Source organism: Mastacembelus armatus, chromosome 10 (assembly GCF_900324485.2).
Source record: "Mastacembelus armatus chromosome 10, fMasArm1.2, whole genome shotgun sequence".
In the NCBI taxonomy this organism is placed as follows: Eukaryota; Metazoa; Chordata; class Actinopteri; order Synbranchiformes; family Mastacembelidae; genus Mastacembelus; species Mastacembelus armatus.
In genome coordinates this window covers 5,395,669-5,417,748 of record NC_046642.1, presented here as the reverse complement: position 1 = coordinate 5,417,748, position 22,080 = coordinate 5,395,669, and the positions used below count along the sequence as shown (strand labels likewise).

The 22,080-nt window shown below is 39.6% G+C and overlaps 1 protein-coding gene across 1 annotated transcript in view; it reads right to left on the bottom strand.

Annotated features, from left to right (window-relative positions):
- The window catches only part of LOC113144020 (teneurin-3), a 114,319-nt gene that overhangs the window by 16,137 nt on the left and 76,102 nt on the right, over positions 1-22,080 (bottom strand). Inside the window, exons 12-19 of the mRNA XM_033325398.1 lie at positions 19,881-20,027; positions 19,157-19,373; positions 14,806-14,925; positions 12,768-13,029; positions 11,694-11,961; positions 10,592-10,735; positions 2,579-2,828; positions 770-790 (exon numbers count right to left, since the gene is read on the bottom strand). Of these exons, the coding sequence (XP_033181289.1) occupies positions 770-790; positions 2,579-2,828; positions 10,592-10,735; positions 11,694-11,961; positions 12,768-13,029; positions 14,806-14,925; positions 19,157-19,373; positions 19,881-20,027 (1,429 nt within the window). The remainder of the gene's footprint in view (positions 1-769; positions 791-2,578; positions 2,829-10,591; positions 10,736-11,693; positions 11,962-12,767; positions 13,030-14,805; positions 14,926-19,156; positions 19,374-19,880; positions 20,028-22,080) is intronic.

Sequence of the window (22,080 nt, the reverse complement as noted above, 5' to 3'; positions counted from 1 at the left end):
TAAATAGCCCCTCATGCTGTACTTCACTCCACTGGAAAGCTTTATTTATCTTGTGGTCATGCAGAGCTTGCAATGTTTACTGGGAAAAACTCAAATGAAAACTGTCCTGCACCTTCAGCTAGAATAAGATGGAGAGACGACAGATTCTGCAGTTTAACATTAAACAGGAAAGTGCTGTTGCTTTTTTTAAGATGAATCAGGGGAATTAGTACAGATTTTAAATTTATACAACAGTCACAAAATCCTATGTCACATCAGAGAGGTTGCCTTGACAGTCACTTTAATGAAATACTCCAGTTTATTCTCTGCAGCACTTCTTGCACTTATAGCTCAGCTAATCACAGGGACGACCAATTGCCACCAACCTGCATCTTCACTTGATCTGACTCTGTTGTCTTAATCAGAATACAAAGTGTAGGCGCCTGAGGATAAGAGCATCTGCAAAGCACCATCACTATAAATATAATTATAAGCTTCACAGTAGTAATTTTTATTGCAGTATTGTTGTACTGGACTACATTAAGCTATACATGTTGTTGCTAATTGCATTTTACATTCACAATCTTTTTTTATATCATCACTTCACATAAACAAGGACTCTTTATTTGGATGTAATCAAGCTCAAATTGGTTTGTTATTTTTATACATGTAATCAGTGGGGCTGAAGGTGACTGTAAAAGAGAGTTACTCTGAGATTTATGAAGAGCATGATAAAGATGGTGACATACAGATATTACTGAAACATCATGCACTAAGATAATACACCTACCTGTGTCTAAAGTCTTTATTTCTATGACAGGGTACAGAGGAAGCAGAAAAGAGGAAGAAGAACCAAGACAATGACATTGGTAAATCTTAAAGAGATACTTTCACTTTTCATTTTCATGGTCATTATTTGCTCAATCAATTTTCTTTTATTTAACAAAAACTGAAAGACTGGGATTTGTTTGTCTGGTTTTTGTTAGTTTGTTGTTTTGTTTTGTTATTCTTCATTGACACCACAAAAATAAGCAAAGCCAGAGGTACAAGGGCCCTAAATGTAGCTCAAAACATAAAGCTCAAATTCAGAAAGTCAAAGTATCCCCTTCAAGAATCAACACAGCCATTAGAGAAAGTCACAGTCAATGACAGTTCATTTGGCAGAAAGTAGAGAGGCAGGGCTGTGGCCGAGAGTTAACCCACAGTGAGGAAAATATGTACTCCTATCTCCATAAAGCCTCATCCGGCCCTACCTCTGCTTTTCTCAATTTGACCACTTATATTGAAATATTGATTCTGCCACTTGTTACACTGGCCACTCAAGAATCTAAATACAGACTTTATGCTAACAGCAGCTGAAAGGGGTTCAGGGAATCTTATATGGAATATTTGGACTCTTGTACAGTAAGTGCAAAAACTAAAGAGACGCTGGTCTTTAAATGTTTGAAAGATACTAACATTAGATGCACAATATGCAAATGCTCTAAAAGCAGGAAAGACATAGTATCTAGATACAGAGATATGCTCAGCCATTTCATGACACATTCCATTGATTAGGTTGCTAATTGTTTAAAGAAACTGAACTGGTTTAAATTTGCACTGGAACTGAAATTTACTATGAACCAAAATTTTTCTTAGCATGCCTTTTATGTCAGACTAAATTTAATTTGGCCAACGTAGTGAGGTTTGTGTTTCCTTGTACACACAGTAAAATAGTTGCTTGGAGACACAGACCATTCCTTAAATCATTATTTATCTAGAAAAGTGTTGCTCAGCACACATGCTCCTTTATAGCAGCACACTGCTCCCCATCCAAACTGTTACACACTTTCCACTAGAGAACTGCCCCGTTGTAGCCGACTACTGCACTGATACTGTACATTAGCAGGTAGAAAGGAGTATTTTTTAATCATCTCTCCCTCTTAGCTCTTAGTCTGAGCATCAGGCAACACTAACTTACAAACCACTTTATAAAAAACTACCCACCAACATTGTAGTGACCTCGCGTATGTCTTTTTAAAGCAATTTTTATATGTCTGTCATGTGTCCCATATAGTATGATGGCCCAACGTACATTTAACCAACATCTGGTACTTTGAAATAAGCCAAATAGCTGAATCAGTCATTGCAGAGAGAAGCCAACTTGGCATGGCGATGTAAATCATCCCAATTACATGCTGAAGACAGGATGTCTTTCCCAATTATAGAGATGGATAGGGAAAAGATTTTGAATTTCTATTGGTGACGGAAAGATGTGTGTGACTGAAAGTCTGTCCACCATGCCATTTGCCATTTACTGCAGTGTACCTCTCCACACAGAGGACAATATGTAGACATTTTGAATTGTGTTAAAATGCTTTATATTAGGTCAGTTTTTACTAGACTTGAAGGATTAATTATAACATGTTGGATTTTTTTAGCACCATCTGAATAATTAAAAGCTTTTCATCTTAACACAACAGAAATGAGACAGAGCCTAATGCAGATTTCAAGGATAAAAAATTGTGCTATTTGACTAAAGGACACAAAGTCAAACCTAAAGCATTGTTTTCTTTTTTAAAGCATACAACAACAAATCCCAACAAAGTGTTGATCTTACCTGAGCTCCATGATACTTGTCACATTGCCAGATGGATAAATGCGGCGTATGTAGTTAAAATCTCCAACATACAGACTTCCATCAGTGCCCCATGCCAGAGCCACTGGTGCCAACAGCTTGTTGCCTTGGGCCTGTCCATTACAGCTCGGGCAAGAGATGCTTCTGCGCCGCCCGTTTCCCATAACAGTGGAGATAACAGGGGGCTGGAGAGAGATGAACTGGTTTTCTCCGCTGCCTTTGTAAAGAATGCCTGGGAAACAAAAGAGCAGTGATTTGATGGTGTGATATCTGTCAGTGGGAGCAGATAACCCAGCTCATTATTTATCCTGCATAATGACAAATTCTCTTTAGATCCATATCTTTTCTAAAACAGACAGAGCTGAAACAGAAGAATAAAAATGAAAACACACATTCATCAACTGATGAGATAACAGGCTTAGCTCTCATATAAACTGGAAGCAAAAGGAAACACTAGTCTAGCTCTGTGTAAAGTTCAAAATGAACATGCCTCACTTGTTTCATTTGCACACGAACATGACAATTCAACTTTTTTTTGTCCTATTAGCTAAGCTAGGCTAACACCCTCCTGCCCTCAGCTGTCTTATGTAACTCTCGACCGGGCAAAAAAGGAATTGAACTTAATTTTCCAAGATGTCAAAGTATGCCTTTAAAAACCAAACCAAAAAAATAACAAAACATATAGATATACTGAAAAAAAACGCACAGCCTATTTAAATGTAATACATTCACCAATTTATGAGGAGAGGCATCAAAAGCCTCAATTAAACTGAAATTCTCACATAAAATAAATCTAACGTCTATAAAATGACTAGAACAAACTATATTTGGCTTATTTAGCATAATATACATGGATATACTCACACTTAACACCTAAAGTAAAGTACAAAGTATTTATTGATAACAAAATATGCTAAATGTGTGGTTTGTTTACTTCACAGTATTTGTGTGTTTAATTATTCACTCAGGATGACCTTTACTCAACCCTAACAAACACTGTAGTTATATTTGGAATTGTGAAAGGCCTTTCTACCTCACTAACATGTGCAGACTTAAATATTGCAGTGAGTGGTTGGCAGCACACAGCTGATCATAGACTATACGCTAATAATTAACTGCACATTATTAGAACACTTCTTTACTGGGTTCTTGGAAACCTTCCACAAAGCTTAAGTATATTTTCTGTAAAATAAGGATCTTTATCCTTGACAGAGAGCCTGTGTTCCCCAAGTCACAGAGAGGTGGTAAACATAAATACAGTGCAACCTACCTCCCCTTAATAACGGTGCATACATTTTGCTGAGGACTCACCAAATTTGGTGAGCAACTACAGATTACTATTTTAAGAGAAACAGATATAACTGGCGTTTTAGGGGCGTTCTGATATAGTGGGACTCTCTTCAAAGGGGAAAAAAAATCACATCAAAGGGAAGAAGTGCATGCTGGAAGCAGCTAATTATTCACAACCAGCAACTTGTTTGAATTCACACTGCCTCTGTCCTAATTAGTGGATCTATGACACCACTGAATGGCCACATAATGTCGTTCTCCCACAGCGTTATCCCGTAAGCCATCGTAACCCTCGATGTATGTGAAATCGAGCGTGCAGCCGTGCTGCTTGTCCCTTCTCTGATTAGTTCCTTTCATTGATTTAATTGATTGAAGGGCAAATTCAAATGAAGGCACGGTCTGGCGAGACTCTTGACAGGATGATCTGACCAATCCGTCTTTTGTATCCGAGAGCGTTATACATGAGCCTCTAACAAAGACAAATAGGTCCAGGGGATGGCTTTATGCGTGACGACATCAAACGCACGACCTTGGGACTTTAATTGAACTGTGATCCATGTGTCTGCTCACTGAATGAAACAGTGTGATGAAAATTCTCAGTGAGCTGAAAGGTTGATGCAGCACCCAGAAACACAGTTACAAATAACAAATAACCTATGTAATCTGTCTTGAATTTTAATGTATGTTTATATAATAGCTCCTTGATATTCTCTGGAAAGACAAAGACATTTCTAACATCCAGGAGCCTAATGCAGTGTGTAGGACATGGATCAGTTGCAGCAGCACAGCAGAAGAGTTAGGCTGATGTTCAACTTAAAAAAGAATTAATACATTTAAAAATGAGAAGGAAAAAAGAACAGTGGTGAGGTCATTCTGACAAGTTGCTGTGGTCCTCTCTCTGTTTGCACTTACATCAGTTTACTGTACACACACATTTTCCCATAGGCTATTAGACAACATGATGGGATGGATTAAATACATTAATCAATCTTCAACTACCCCCAGGATCAGTCCATATGGACGCCATTTTGCTTTGATTTTATCTTCCTCAGTTTGATTTTTCACATGTATAGAACTTATGGCTGCCCTTATGTGAATTAGTTTCGAGCGGGAGCAGATTAGGGTTCAGTTTTCTTCCCTTGAGGACCCTTGGTCATGACACATTCCAGCTGATGATTGTTGCAAGGATCCAAATTCTGATGTCTCAGCTGGTGTGTTGTACTGATGGGAATGTGGCTTCTGCCGATCCAGTGCTCTAGGCAGAAGAGGACGACTCCAACAGTGTCCAGACTAAAATAGGTTTCTAGTCCTTAAACATGCATTTATAAATATTTTATACTTTTACTTTACTCTGCTCTGAGTTTGGATGTAATCTATAAAACAACAAGATGCAGCTACTGTTTTTATGTACAACGAACAGAAATACAATTTATACAATTTGGGAAAGTTTGTTTTTCTGTACAGACAGAAAGTAGTGCTCTCTTGACAGACTTTGCAGGGGAGACTTTAAGTCAAAGTAAAAGTATGGCAGCTGAAGGAACGAACCATTAGGGATATGTCTGCTCATTGATTAGTAAATGTACATGTGGAGGCGTATTGAAGTTTCAGATACTAGCTGCTGAAAGTTTCTCTTGGCAGACTGAAAAAAAAAGACTTTAGAAAGTCTGAGAATCTGTTGAATCTCTCGCTCTACGATCACACTGCTCCATCCAGCAATGATACAGCTCATAATGTAAAGCCACCGCATGTCACGCAGCATTTACCACATTATTACACAGTCAGACACAGTTAGACTCTGACACTAGTGTGGAATTTACCAAACAGTAACAGAAAGACATTGGAAACAATCCAAGCTATAAATGTGTATTAAAAATAAATGATACTGAATGTGAGTGAAGAGACGCAGAGGAAACATGAAGGCTATTCTTTGTCACAGAAAATAAAGCAGAAAATAGAAAACTAGAAGAAGAGCCATTGTAGAAATATTTGAGCAATGAGCAGAAATGACTGTTGCTCTGCTTTATTCACATACTCTGTCTACCGCCTGTACATAGAACTCATAATTCCTCATTTCAATTTCACAAACTACAAGGCTGCCTTTACACACCGTCTGAATATACGTATTCAGTCACTGGTGAGTTTGTCGAGTTGATCCTTTTCTTAGAATCATGACAGAAGGTAATAATTTCTTTGATAAAAAGACTAATTTGAATCATGTAGTGGAAAAAAATGTTTTAATGCCGACATCACAGCTTTTGAGATGATTAATGGCACAAATGCAAGGCCAACTCTCCATACCTGATAAAAAAAAAGTCTGGAGCGCCATGAGCAATGTCACCTTGGTGACACAGGGAGACTATAGAGATTGGTAGGGGAGTGAGGAGTGTGTCTTAATTGCACCCTGTCCTTTGTTCTCCTTTGCACTCTGTCATTCTCAAAAGATACCACCCAAGGTCCCACTGCTACATCATGATAGAGGCTAAGTATGAGCAGAAAGCCTCTCAGTGCTTCAAATGCAGTATGTGTGTGACCTGTACAGTAAGTGCACTATGAGATGCTGAGTTTCTCAAGTCAGGGGGTGTCAAATAAGTAGCAGCTCTGTTAGCCTAGCCAGAGACAAGCTGGAGATTGAGGGAAAGGCATATCCACTTGTGACGAAGAAAAGAGAAGCAAGAGGACATGACTAGACAGCTCAGACAGCAGCTATTTCCCTTATCTAGTTTGACAGGCTCTGTCATGGAGGCACAGAGAGGGAGACGGCGTTTGCTCAGGTCTTTTGCCACCAACGACGAGAGAAAAAGACCTCAGATGTTTGAAGTGGAAAAATGAAGCAGGAGTCACAACAGATAGCTGCTGCAGAGGATCACCATTTGCTAACATGTTGGGTGAGGACATTAGTCAAGGTCCACAGCATTGAAGAATCAATACTGGAGCAGCAATGAAGGCAAACACTGATATTTGGATTCATCTTCATGCCGACGGAGGATATCGAACTGCATTCCTTGCCCAAAAACCCACGTGGGCCATAAATCTCAAATGTCAAAAATTGGCTGAATACAGAAGTGAATAATTCAGTTTGGATTGTGAAAATGCAAGGGGATAAAACTATGTGACTACTCACAACCTCTGTAATAAAAAAATATATATATGTGAGGGCAAAGAGAGATATATAGGACTTATGATATAAAGCCTATTTGGTATAGCATACTAAAGTTACTAACAAAAAAATGTGGTCTTACAGAGCTCCCCGTGCTTTAGTTGAGCCAATAGGACCGCAGCATAAAGCCCTTTTGGGCAAAAGGTTATGCTCCTGTCAGACACAGGTAAATGAGACAGAACAACACAAGTTTCCTAAACTATTTTTGAGTCTTTTAACTTTAGTTAGAATTTCTTATTTATTTTGGGAGCAGTACTGTATAGGACAAGTGAAAAGTGTGAAAAAGTCTCGGGGAGACTGTGGCATTTTATTGCATAAAAAAAAACCTGACACCATCTGGTGGTTGTTTTATTTCTGTCATCACTATTTCCATGTACAAGTCCAACCCTTCACATGATGATTTTTCATGCACAGTAACATTCAATTCTCTGATAAACCCAGAGACACAGCATAGCTTATCTAATAAAGGATGCAGCATATATTAACATATCACACATGCTACATCTATCTGTTGATCAGAAACACATCTCAACAACTACAACTCCAACTGTGATGCTGCTACAGCGAAGGCTTTGGAGATGGGTGTACGATACTTTGAGACAGGTGGGATGAAACACGCCAGCAGCAGTCAAGCTAGAGGCATATTTCAGTTTTCTTTTGCACACTTCACAAACTTCATGTTCTGGATAGTTTGACAGATTGGGTTCGGCACTGGGCCCCTATGTCTGTTCTTTTAATGTTCAACAAAGGAGCAGGACAAAGTAGCATCGAGTCTGAACAAAGTAAAGGAAGGCTCATTCTCACACACTGGTTCTCTGACATGTTTTCCACAGCTGTATTCGACAACAGACAGTTTGAAGACTGTTATACATGCAGAATAGTTGGATGATAATTCTGTGTGGGATGAATTGTGTTGTCCCTGCCAAATGTAGGTGTACGTGTAAGATTCTATAAAATACAATATTCAACCAGCAGAGTTTAGTTACACAGACGTTTTTCCTTAAAGACGGACACCTCAGCTAGCAAAAATATCTAGTAATGAAATAACCTTTGAGGTTTCCTTAAAGCTCAGTGTACGATGCCAAAGAAACACAGTGGCTAAAGGCAAATTTATTCTGTGTCAGGCAGTTTGCAAGGATATGTAAGAGCCTCTGTAGCCCATGCAAATTTCCTCATATGTATAACTGCAATTAGCCTGGTCTGTGTGTGTGTTTTCTCCCGTTTGGTGTGTTTGATGCCATTAGAGATATTTTGCATCTAGCAATTGAAATTCAATACGAGTACTAATAATACACATAGAAGTGGTAGTCTAATTGTCATGCAGAATTAGCTAAACAAACACATTAATACTATGCTGTTCAACCAGTAACCAACCTACTGTGCTGGTTTTTTAACTCTTACCATATATCTTCACACAATAGGATCATAAAGTCATACTACTTTAGAATGAGAGGTTGTGCCATTTAGAAATCAAGCCTTTGCAGAACTGAGCTCAGATATTGTAAGTTATGCATCCATCTCTTGCACAAAATCTAAATGCATCAGTGACACGGCAATTACTGGCAGAAGCTTTTACTATGAAGCAACATTATAGTGATGTACACTGAAGTGTTGATAGCTGGTAATAGCCACAGAAAAAAACTCACCTACAGCTAAATGTGTATATTTTTTCTGCCCTTTGAGGAACTGACTTTATTTCAGCTCTAACAAAGCCCTGCAAACGGGAGTGAATCAGTAAAACATGATACTCCTACCTAATAGGTGAACAGTGCAACCTCTTGAATGAGACAGTGAGTGTGGGTGTGCAATATAACGCTGAATAGGAGAAGCCAGGACAAAAGCAAAGCAGCTATTGCTAAATGATGTTGTGTAGGGATGTTAATACTGATCTTATTGCATATCAAGTCATATTGCCTCATCCTGTTGATCATTTAAAGGAATATGTCATTTTAGAAGGCAATTTGATAAATTGGCAATTTTCTTGCTCCATCTCTGCATTTACATGAAAGACATTTTCCTCAGAGTGATGGAAATGGGTTTATCTGTCCTCAACACAGTGACTTTTAAAAACGAATTTTGGACTTTATTATGGGTTGAAATAAGGAAGCTTCCATCAGAGACTATTTCAGGACAGTTTAATGTAAACGTTAAACTTGCCACATCTATTTCCTGTCCTGTATTTCCTGTATGAACCAAACAAATCTGTTATTCCACTGTCTGGAAGTATAAAAATGAGAAAGGCTGGACTAAAACATCTGGTCCACATCTACAAATGATGTCAACTCTAACATTTGTGCTACTTCACATTTTTCCTCAGTAATGAAAATAAAGCTAAATAAGAATAAAAATCAGTCATTACCAAGCTCAGGTCTGCAGCAGCTATCATTGAAGGGAACTTTAAAGAAATTCCCCAGACTCTGTGCTCAAAGACACAAATCATTACTCCAGGTATAATTACCAGTGTCTTAGATATATTTGTTGTTTACTGAAGCACTAACATACAGTGCTGTTAGTTGCCAGGGAAACAGAAGAAATTCTATATTTATCTCTATATTAAAGGTTTGAATTGTTTCCATCCATCCATCCATCCATGACTTTCCGAATGCAAGTGATTTAGCCTGTTCTACAAGTGGATGTGCAAATTAGATGAGAAAAACTTGCATTAAATAAAGATAGAGACAAAAGACCAAAACAAAATAAACATGCAACACCACACACAATACAAAAATCAGCAAAAACCTAAATATCCACTTACAAACTCCAAAGTGACAGTGGGAGACTAAGGACTCTGCTGAAGGCCATGGCTGTAACCTCGACTATTTTCAAGATGAAAGGGACACAAATTGTGTTGGACAACTGGAACAATGATTTTGAGCTGGAGTGGGTTTAATGTCAAAACAGCAGCCTGGAAAACTGACAATGCAGACTACCCTGAGGCCTATTTCTTATAATTGCAGTCATATTACTGGCTGCACAGTTGTAACATAGCACTGACTTCTCCAGATTATAGTGTGTGACCTCCTGGTACTGTATCCTGCGCTGCACATTTGATCATTTCACTCTGTATGTTTAATTTCTTCATTTCTCTGCACCAGCACGACAAACTCATGTTCATTTCTTGTACTTAGCGATTACAGCAATTCTGATTGATGTCAGAGCAAAAAATTAATTTAGTTTATTGAATTAATGCAACATGATGCCTGTTCATCAAAAGTGTAAGCTTTCATGAGCAGCAAAAGGCTGTCGTCTTCTTAAAATAGCTGAGTAGTGTGGAATCATGGTGAGCCCTGCACCCTGGTGATTTACTCACTGATTTATTCTGTCATTACCGTGAATGATCGGCCCTTCAAAACTCTCCTCTATTATCTGCAGATGGGATGACGAACCATGTTTCATTTCGATTCAAGTATTTATTGCTGTGATTCAGGGTAAAGACCCCCTGCCTGTAGCCCTAAGAAGCCAACTATCTCTGACCCACACTCTCACACATAGACACATGTACTGGATATATATATGTGTGTGTGTGTGTGTGTGGATATATTTCTTACCGTTCTGAATGTCCAATATGTGGTGTTTGTCTAACATCCACCCTCCCATGTTAGAGGCATCCAGTTCATAGCCTTGTAACACCATTGTCCTCTTCTCCCATAGCACCACATCAAGGCAGGACTCATATTCATACCCCACTGACACTGAAAGTGATGATAGCAGATACCTATGGTGAGCAAGGTAGAAACCTCCTTATCTGACACTTAAGGTGGCAATGAGGCTTGTACTCTAGAAGACATTGAGGACATGTTGTGGGGGTTTTCTATATTTGCTTGTTCTGCTTTTCCTTTGACTATGTAATTTTCTCCAGCTAGGATGATTTTAGAAGACCTGTGGGGTTTCTGTGCCTCACCTGCAGAGTTTGTATTTTATGTGCTCTGTTCTCATTTGTCTCCTTTATCTTCTGCAAATAAACCTCAACACAAAATAGTGTGTAAAGTAGAATCAATTATTTAAACAATAAAAGGTCAGATGAAGCATATATGCATATATAGTGACATTTTTCTCGCTACATACAAACTGCAGTGTGTGAACGTTCATCCCTCTTAAAATTTGTCTGCTGTTTTCAGACTTTGAAATATTTGCCTGCACATTTTTAAGATGCAGAGCTACTGTATGTAGTTCTGTAAGCAAGACAATACAAACCTAAGAAGACAATTATTAAAAAAAAAGAAGAAGATATTACACATGATTCAATAAAAGGATTTTCTTTTTTAAATTCAATTTATCGTTGGTTTTTTTTGTGACTGTTAAGTCCTAGTTAGTTTTTTTTTTTTTTTTTTTTAAGGCCACTGCCTCATAGACAATATTTTAGTCAGTGCTGAAATATCATACATGCAGAAGAAACAAGTCAGCAAAAGAGCAGTGGCCTTCAAAAATGCAGCACTGGGGGATTTCTGGATTTCACACCACCTGCTAAAACCCTATTGTACATAGCAACAAAAGCAGTCCCCAGCTAAATAATCCAATTAAAAAAAAAACACACAAATCAATCTTCAAAAGTTCAACCAAGGTTCACTGCCTGAAGAAAGCACGGTTATCTGACACTGAACCTATGCTTACACAACATCTTCAGTTGGCAGCCTCACAGCAGGAACTCACCCACAGCCTCTGCCAGGCCAAAGACCTTCTGATTGTAGGCATCTGTTTTATCCCAGATGAAGGTGTAGGAGAGGTCAGGGGAGGCAGGGAAAGACTTCTGGAACTGACGGCCCATGACGGCCACCATCAGGTGGACCTTCATCAGGCCAAAGGGGAGACGGTCCTGGGTCAGCAGCACCTTGAGGATGGGCTTGTAGCCAGCTGCCCTGGAGCTCAGGTAGACCAGGTTGAGGTCACTTCCTGGTATGGCCACTTGCTCATGAAGGACCTATGAATTTAAGAGCTGTTGATGCCAAAGACTGATGCCAAATACACAGTATGGAGTATAAACTTAAGCAACAGGAGCAAGAGGAATATACGACAGAGTGAAACTTTATGGATTTGTGTTGAGCAGCCAAAATATTTGTTCGTACTTATGCCAAATCACACACTCCATTAATCTATATACTAATTGAGGTCTCTACAAGTAATAAATGAACTCTTCATTATTTGAGTCTGGGAAAAATTACTTCATAACTAATAACTGACAATTCTTACTCTGTTTTCTCAGACTACTAATATGTTCATGCTGAAGCATGTCCAAGCAATTTGAATTTTTTCCCCCTCACATGTAACATTTATTTTTTTTAAATCAGTTTAAACAGCAAAGCTGCAGAGTCACATTTAGCATTTAGGGATTTTCACTCTGATTTCGGCCAAATGGATGCAAACCAAATCCTGAGGCATGTAACCTCCATGCAATGTGCCCTCAGAATTTATCAGTGTTGCTGTGAGACAATTTATGGCTTAGTATTTGGGGAGAAGCCTGAATTCAATCAAGGCTGTAAGGCAAACTGAAAAGCAAATAAGCAAGAGAAGCCATGGAAAAAGGAAGATAACAGCATTATCGTTACTCCGTGCTTGTGATTTTTTTCATCACTACAGCTTGTAACTCGGGCATCAGACACTGGTCAAATTAAAGTCATTTAAAACAATCGGATATAATCGCACATTTGAAACTGGCCACATAAACTGTAAAAAACAAACAAACAATAAATAAAATAAATAAAGCCTCCACTGTGACAGCAGTCTGACCTGGGTTTCAGGGATGATGGGACTGTCCTCAAGGGATGTCTTGTACAGAGTGGAGAGGGGCGTGGCTAGAATGAGGGGGTTGGGCCTAATCAGGCCAGTCAGGTAGCAGCTGGGGATGTCGTTTTCTTCCCGCTTCATCACCACTGTGTCCATCACATGGAAAACGTTCCAGGGCAGCCACACTGTGCGATGCAATGTGGGGAACGGGGCGCGCTCGTAAGTCAGCGTCAAAGAAGCACCACCATTAGCCAAGAGGTCAAACCTTAACACAGCGAAGAAGCAGAAACATGAAAGCACAGCATGAAACACCAACAACAGCTAATTTAAAACAGTTTGTCAGCTGTAGGTAGAAGTATGAGTAATTAGATCATCAGACACACTGTTGAGCCTGTTGTGTTACCAGATCATCTCTTATTTGGTGATTAAAGTGAGTGCACACAAAACATTGGTAATAATCACATAACAGTAGCTTAAAGGTAAATTAAGAGCTTGGTCCAAAATGTGATTTGATTTATGTGAAACCTGTATGACGGTTTGACTGTATGACTGATCCCAGGTATTTACTTATTGTGAATGATTACTGTTAGATGGCCAAAGATCAGTGATAGTTATAGCGTTTGTTATTATTTTGGAATGTCCCTTTAAGAGCAAAGTAAATATTTCTTTCAGGACTAGCCTGATAATGCTTTTTCAACGGAAGAGTGAACATTTTCATATCAAGTGTATTCCCTCTGTACAGCCTCCATATATTATCATTCACTGAATCTAATTTATGACTTTTGTTTAACCAGGCATTCCGTAAGAAGATACTTTTGGTTGAATTTAGTTTTGGTCTTGAGTCTTGGGAGTTTTCTGGGAGTTGAACTGGTTTTAATTAGTACGACATTACTCAGGGAAAAGTTACTGGTTTGGAAATGGAGGGTGAGCCTTTGATGTGCTGCTCTATATATTCGGTGAGCTCCACTACCCAGGGGGTAAAGCATCTGTGTGGTGACATCGCATACATTCATATGCACAAACACACACACACACACACACACATACACACACGCGCGCGCGCACACAGTTTTGAATGCTTATGCACGTCTCTCACACAAGCAACCATACACCAAACACCACACGCACTTACACACATGCCAAGAGCCAAGCTGTGCAGCTGACCTAGAACAGCTTCCTTCTCGAGCTCTCTCCACTTTGGGCAGTGGAGGGCTCACAGCTGCAAGAGGGCAGGCTTTGATGCTGCACCCCTCCACCCTCCCTTATTGAGTGGATCTGTTGGCTAACCAAGTGTGATTATCCCCGACCATTTATCATGCTCCTTGTCAGAAGAGTTACAGGGCGGAATATCTAAAGAAATCAGCTAATCCTCAGCTATCTGGGGACCCAAGGATTGTGCTTCATAACAACAGCTGTACAACTGTCTGCCACTCATAAGCCTTTTATTCCACACTGGCACCACATAAACACAACTTCTATCTGCTCAATTTGAATGACGGTCCAGTTCACTATCTCTGATGACCATAAGCAAAATAAAAGTGAGCCCTTCCTGTAAAATATGTGACATATGTTTGTCTTGCATGTATTTGCTCTCCCATTATTAAAGACCTGTCTGTGGTAATAGCAGGAGAAGGTCAGACAGTAATCCCATGTTTTACTACACCGCAGGCAGATTGATTCTACCCTTGCTGATTCAATGCATTTTAAACAGCTTGGTTCAAAATGGCCTCCACCACTGTGACATTTGCATGGGGAATTGTTCTAGGGCACAATGTGCCGCTGTTTCGATTTGTTTTGAGCATTTTTTTAATAACTGCCCGGGCAACTCTCTGACAGCTGGACAACTTTTTCTGCATTTTTCCATACTACATGAGGACAGCAGTGCATGTCACAAATAAATCACTGCAAGGTCAGAAGTTGAGCCTAAATGCTGAGCTGCTTGCAAGAAACTGCACATTTATTTGTAAATCACTGTTGATAAATTCAAATGGATCACTGTGTGTTCCCGTAGTGATGAATGTGTGCACAGCGACTGCCTTACATGCCATCTTGCCGTGTGATGGTGTAGCCGTATTCCGGGTAGTGCAAAAAAGACACGTTGACTCCAATCAGTGGTGTCCCGTCTCCTGTGAGGACCTGACCCCGGATGACTGACGCCAGGCTGTGTGGGCAAACAAACACAGAAAGGGCTGAGTAAACAAACAGTGCCAGCCGGCGTCAACAAGCAGCCACAGCATCCGCTCTGCTAGCAACTGTCATCCCTTTGCCAGTGGCATGAGCAGGGCTGTATGATTTACTGACCATTAGAAACACAAGCTTCAGTGGTTGCTAGTTATGAAAATGCCACCTTATAGAACAAGCCTTCGGGTCTATTTACTGCTTTTAAAAGCCCCTGATTTATTAAGATTTTCAAGAACTCAACGCCTATCAGTATTTTGCAGCATCTTGCATATGTATTGCAACATTTATTTTTCACAAAGACAAAAATTCATGCACTTTTATTTAAGCAGTATTTTTTTAAGTTTACTATGTAGATGTAAAACCGTGTTCAGCTCTTAAGGCAATTCAATTTCTGAGCCTAGCACAGATAAAACACACAGGACATTATCTATCCACCATGACTCACTTCTCAGTATACTAAGTCAAGGCCGTAAAACTAATGAACGTCAAATTCATTTTAAGCGTGAAATACCGACTAAGAATTTCCCCTGATTATTCTTTGCAACTACTTTTGTTTCCAAAAAAAGAGCCTTATGTCAATGCCATAGCAAAGTCTTGTGCATGGTAGCATGATAAATATCTGTGGTAATACTAGTGATGAAAGATATCAACAAGAATTGCACTAGAATGAGCTCTTCAACTCGGTGACAGATATCCTCTTGATGTGAGAAGTTGCAAAGCTCGCAGCTGATGTGTCAAGAGGCACTTTATATGAATTCAGAAAAACTAAATAAATGCTGGAGGCAAACTGTCATAAAGAAAAATAAAACAAAGGAGTCTGAAAAAAGACGTGCAATGCTACAAATACAAAAGAATCAACAAGGCCGTTTACAAAGGTGAAGTCTTAAACAGTTGAAATGTGAGAAGAAAGCCCAACACCAAAAATACTGAACGTTCAGCAGCGGGAATGGAGGCAAAAAAAAGTCCCCTTAAAAATAAATAAATGTAGGTGAGGTTTTCTGAACAAAGATCATCTTTACAACCAATATTTTATGTATATTCACACCTGGTGGCTGCCTCATATAACCCACCCCCCTACTGCTCACCAAAGACCAATGCCACCGGAGCAGGTGGAGGGGTAACTGCTTCGCTTAAGGGTGCCTCTATGGTAGTTAGTCCAGTATGGGAAAACATTACTCATTCACTTTACCCACCCAGATTTTCCCTGCTGGCAAATGGATTTAGTGGTCAAAAAGCTTTACACCTCCAGCAACCCCTCCCCTGCTTGCACTGAAAAAAAACTGTATTTTCTTTGGCATTTTTGCTTCATAAATCACAGACAGGGAAGGTTCATACATGATTAAAGCCTCAGATATCGTCTGCGATTTTTCAACATGCCTCCAGGCATTTCAGGTAAAACTGGCCTAACACTGATTCTGCTTGATATATTCTTAAATGTGATGTAATTTGTTAAATTAGCACATTCTTTGAAGGGAAGAGAGGGAGACAATGTGATATTTTTCAGTCAACATTTAATCATTCCCCACTTCTCAACCATAGAGCAGAATTTTAAAAGTGTGCTGTACGAGGTACTGCATTTGTCACTAGTGGGCAAACAATGTCTCATTTTGCCACTTTATCTCTGGGTCATTACCTATATGAGACAGGGATGATCAACAGCTTTAGCCTCTCTTATTTTCCTCCCGCTCCTTGCCTGGCACAACTATCTCCCATTCTTTATTTACCGGCTCAGGAAACAAGGCCACTTAAGAGCCTCTGCGATGGTTCACTCTTTCTTCCTGTGTCTCTATAAATCTTATGCGAGGCTGACGGATGCTACAAGAGCTGAACCCCAAAACAAACGCCAAGTCACACCACCTGCTGAGGCTCCAGAAATGAATCATTTAATTTATGTATTCTTATCTGTCGTCATCTCACACCAGCTGTAAAAAAACACCATTAGAAAACCCACTGGGGGACTTCTGTGGAGACATGTGATATGTCTAGGGGACTGGTGGGGAGGAACAAAAAAACAGCAGCAAAACACAAACACAAACACAAAACACAAACACACACACACACACACACACACTAAACCGCAACACATGTTTTATTCTCTGTGCTATATGAGGTACAAGTTTACAGTCGAGCTGCGAAACCTGGCCACACTCACATCTGCTCCCTTTGTCTTGGTTTACACAATGGTTTCTTTAAAAAACACAGAAGGAGGGAATGACCTCCAACTGTTCCATCTCTGCACTGTTGCACATCAGGCACTCAACAACTTGGCATGAGTGTCACTGCTGCTGCGAAAGTCTTGATGCTCAGCTGGCATTGTTCCAGTGCATCACTGACTTTTCTTATAATGTATATTCTGCAAGGCTGTCATAAATTATTCACCCTATAACGTCACATGAATGTTTGAAAAATATGAGTCTCCTAACAAACTCTGTCACTACTACAATCTACTTCATTATGTGACTCCAGAAATGATTTAATGTGTGCAGTGTTTGCGCAGATAAGATACAATAAAAAAGGTAATTAATTTTGTAAAATTTAGTCGTGTGTCTGTTTTCTGAGCTTCTCAGATGCACCATGATGTTTTCACTGTAAAACTAACTTCTACAATGCGATTAAAAGGCAAATGAATATTGTGAGTAAGAAAGCTAATGCCACTGCCAGACAGGAAATCGACAGTAAGCTGAAGACAATGAGGATGAGGATTACAGAGAACCCAGCTGGGGAGGGTAGGGTGGGGGTAGGGGGACTGCCTCATTCTATATTTTCAGTAAAGCATGCTATTTACATAAGGATTACTTTAAACTATTGGGGGAAATATTCCCAAAGCCTTCTGCACACAGTTGGCAATCATTTTCCTCTCCATCACTCCCAAAACAAACTACTAGCGATTCTGAACAAATGTGGGAGTGCACTAAGGTTTTGCTGAAAATTACAACTCTGCTCCTCAGTTTTCATGTTGATGTAGTTTGATAGTCTATTCACTGGCTAAGGTTCTTTTCCTTTATACCAAACTTAATCGCCTCAAAAAAATTCAATTGTCAGAGCAATTTCAGTTCAATTCAATTCAATTTATGTGTATAGCTCCAAATCACAATAAAGTCATGCACTTTGCCTAGAAAGCCAACAAATCAAAGTTGTTGTAATGTAACATAAAGAATTAAAAGCCAGAACCAAAAACTGAAGGTTACAGGTTTCATTCATGTCCAAAGGACACGATATTCTTGAAGCACAATGAAGCTATTTCTCCAGTGTAGGTTCCTGCTGTGGTTAGTGTATCCAGAGCAACGTGCAAGGGAAAAGCAAATCCTACATTACAGACTTTTATTTGGTCATAGAACAGTTGTACAAAATAAATTTGACCTGCTAGATTAAATCTTAAGGGAACAACAAAGCAACTACAATTCACATGAATATTTGTAAAAAAAATAATTAAATAAAAAAGATGGCGTGATCCATCCTGTGGTTGTTAAGTGTGAAACAGTCATCTACCCTCCAACAAAACAAAAAGATCTCCTTTATGAATCATCAAACTGAAGAAAGAACTCTAAACTTTGGAAAGTGGAAAATGTATCAAATTATGCATCACATTAAAGCATCACTCTGTCCAATTTCTATAGCTCTAGCTCCCAGCTATAACATACAAAACAAAAACCCATTTACCTGTGTTTGATGTCACAGTGTAAAACAACTTTAACTTCAGGACTCTCAGGAATATGACTGAATTAATCTGGGTTTCTGCTGGAAAGGCACTTTCTAGAAAGGACTCCTTTTAAGCTAATATCAGAGACGTGCGCCTGCCTCAGATAGTGAAATACACTGTATGATTGGCCAGAAAAATTTGGTTTCTGATAAAAGATATACAATACATCCATGTGCAGTGAAAATAGCCTCTTTGGAAACCCACATGTCCTTGTTATTGTGGTATGAGAAACCTAATCCTGATCTCATAAGAACTGTTTTTAGAAAGGAACAAGTTGACTCGAGCTGATTAATCTTCACTTAAAAAATAAATAAATAAATGGCTGTTGCAGTGACACCACCGTAAACACACTTGTCATTGTGACTACAGACACAAAGAGACGTGAGATTCTTTGACGTTTTGGAGTGGTTGCATAAACACAGGTGCCGCTCGCCAAATGATAATTAGACAACAAACAGCTAACGTGATCCAAATAATTAAAGAGCTGTCAGTAATTCATTAAGCTGCCTACCTGCTGTTGAACGGGTTGTCCCACGGTATCACGTGACTTCCACTGGGACCAATCAGAAAACTAACACGATCATAAAAGCCCTTGGACACGGGCTGGGTGGCTGAACTCTGGACCTGGCCTGCGATGGCAGTTGGGTCCGGTGAGCCACGACAGTAGGTCTGACCCTGGCAGGAGATTTGAGTGCAGCAATCTGGGTCCATGCAGTCGACAAGCCCATCTGGAGGGACAGTCGAGACAGGAAGAGAAAGCTTTGTTGACCTGGATGCATTAAGGTTTGACAAAGGAAACAGGCAAGCTTCTCCACTACTGCCTTGAGCTCTGGTGCACACAGATGACTTCTAATGCATGAGTTAAGCTCATTAAAGTGACAGTGGAGTATGAACTACTGAAAAGTGTGTCAGCTAATATGAACTTCAAACGTTCTGGGCTTGATCAAGCTCAAGAGCAGTTTATTAAAAATCCAGGTTGTGAAATTAATATATAGTTTCAACTACCCTTTTTTAATTGATCTACTGTTTATTTTAAAACATGCTGTTTAACAATCTGCTCTGCTTCAACATTTGCATATTCTTTCCAGTGATCTTTTATGTATGATTGATTTGTTTTGTTTGTTTGCACTGTCACTGAGGAGTCACATCAAAGCCAATTTCCTCTCTGGTGCCATAAGAGATACACAAGTTTTTCTGGAGCTAAAAGACTATTTGTTCGAGCCTTTTCTTCCTACCTCCCTCGTTATCCTTGCCATCTGAGCAGAGTGTTTCAGTCGCTACATCACATCCCAGCCCTCTCCATCCTGACTGACAGATGCAGTGCCAGACATTCTGATCCAGGACACACCTCCCGTTGTTGTTGCACAGCCCGGGGCAGCCGTCTGTCAACACATCACTTACATGTCAAACAGCTGAACAAGTCAGAACAAGGAAATTAGGAGGACAAGGGAAGGGTGGAGGAGAAGACAAGAGTGAAGCGGGCCATTTAGAGTGGACAGGGGTAGAGGAGGGACAAAAATGATAAAAGACAGTATTGAACATACAGTACGATACACCTCTGACAGGACTGGGGATGTGGGGGGTGGGCGTGAGGAGTTACAGTCGTTTCACATGAGTTTCAGGAACATGTTGAGCTACATGAAGAGTGAAAAGAGAAGGATACCTGCTGAGGTGTTTACGCTGTTAATAGGCCAATGAATGCATGTTGAGTCAAATTCTCACACACATCTTGGAGTTTCTTGTGTAAAATAAATGCTTGAATGATTCTTAATTGGTTGAAGTGACATGGAGTTTGGTTGCATGAATTCCTTTGGATTTTTTAATCAAGTCTCGGTGCCAAATTCAAACAAGTTTGTTTTTTGAGTCAAGATTGAAAAGATTCTTTATGGGTTCAAAGTTGCACAAATCCCATTTAAGAGGCTAAAAGTCAGCAGCCGTCTTGGTTATTCATTGGTTTAGCCTGAAAATAAGAAAAGCAGGAGTAGCCAATTACAGATGTTAGAAACACTCATGTGAAGTAACAGCAACATCAAAGGAACAAGGAAGTATATATGTAAATAGAGGAAGAAGTGTGCGAAGAAGAGGGAGGGTCAAGAGTCTCTACATTTACAAAAAACAGAGCAGTTGCTGCCAGATCACATTCCTTCTGGTGGAGGGTGAAGACAGGGAGCTGAAACATGACTAAACCACACCAGTTTGGGGCGTTTAATCTGGCAGACACAGGGAATTAAGACGGGGGAGGGGGAGAAGGGACCGTGGGTCTGGTGTGAAACTGGGTTAAGACGGACAGGAGATGAGGGGACATATCGGGGGAGCAGGATCACAGCAGAAACATTATGATCGACTCGGACATAGAACAGGTGTATATACGCCGTGCTAGGAAAGACAGAGAGCAGGGAGGGATTGTTTGTGACAATCTCCCTTGGGGGGGTAGTGGTTCAATTTACCTTTATATCCTATCTTGACTGCTCCTATTACACAACCGAGGAAAGGGAAACATTTGGAAAAGAAAATTACTTATCTATGTGGTGGCAGAGAGCTAAGACTGACAAACACATTTACTTATTGTAACTTACAGGGAGCACAAAAAGTGGAGACGCTTGCTGGCACAAAGCTGATGTACCTGCCAACTTGGTTTAAATATTTGGAAAAGAAGCTTTGCAGGTAGTTTTCCCAAACATTATCGTTGCCTTTGCCTCGTTTTAGCTTCTGCTCTAATTTCAGTCTCTCAACTGTATGTATGTAACTCAGTCGTTCAGATGATTGAGCTGAATAGCTAATACTAAGCATGAGTGACAGGATATGACTGATATTACAGGAAAAAGGTTCACCCCTTTTTTTTTTTTTTTAAAAACAGAGTTCACAATTGTAAAAGCAAAATAAAAGTGTTCAGCTGGATCAGAAAAACATTTTGCATGAAGAGAATAATTCTCAAGCAAAGTGAAAAGTGTTTTTTACCTGATACTCTTGAATCCAGGGCTATACATGTAAGCCAAGAGGGAGTTGGAGAGAGACAGATAGGCAGGCAGACAGGCATACAGACAAAATAGAAAAAGAGAACGGATAAAAGCAGGAGTTAGGCAAAGACATGCAAATAGAAAAACAAGTAGCAAATGGATTTGTGAGACAGAGTCGAAGAGACAGACGCTGTAGATTTAGAAAGCAGATTAATAGTTTGGCTACAGTGAGGAAATATCCAGTATTTAACAAACTGTGGAGGGATGTGTAGTGTTAATTAAAGCATCAGTTAATTCATCAGATTATAGATGTTTCCATGGTCAAAATCACCATTTTCTTTCTTTAAAAGTGACTTAGATTGCGATTATATTTCAGTCTATGGGAAGAAATGTAAATTAATTTCATAAGCTCAGTAAAATATTCATTGTTAGCACTTTCCATCTGCTCTGCTTTGCCAAAGCAAGACAGGCCAACACA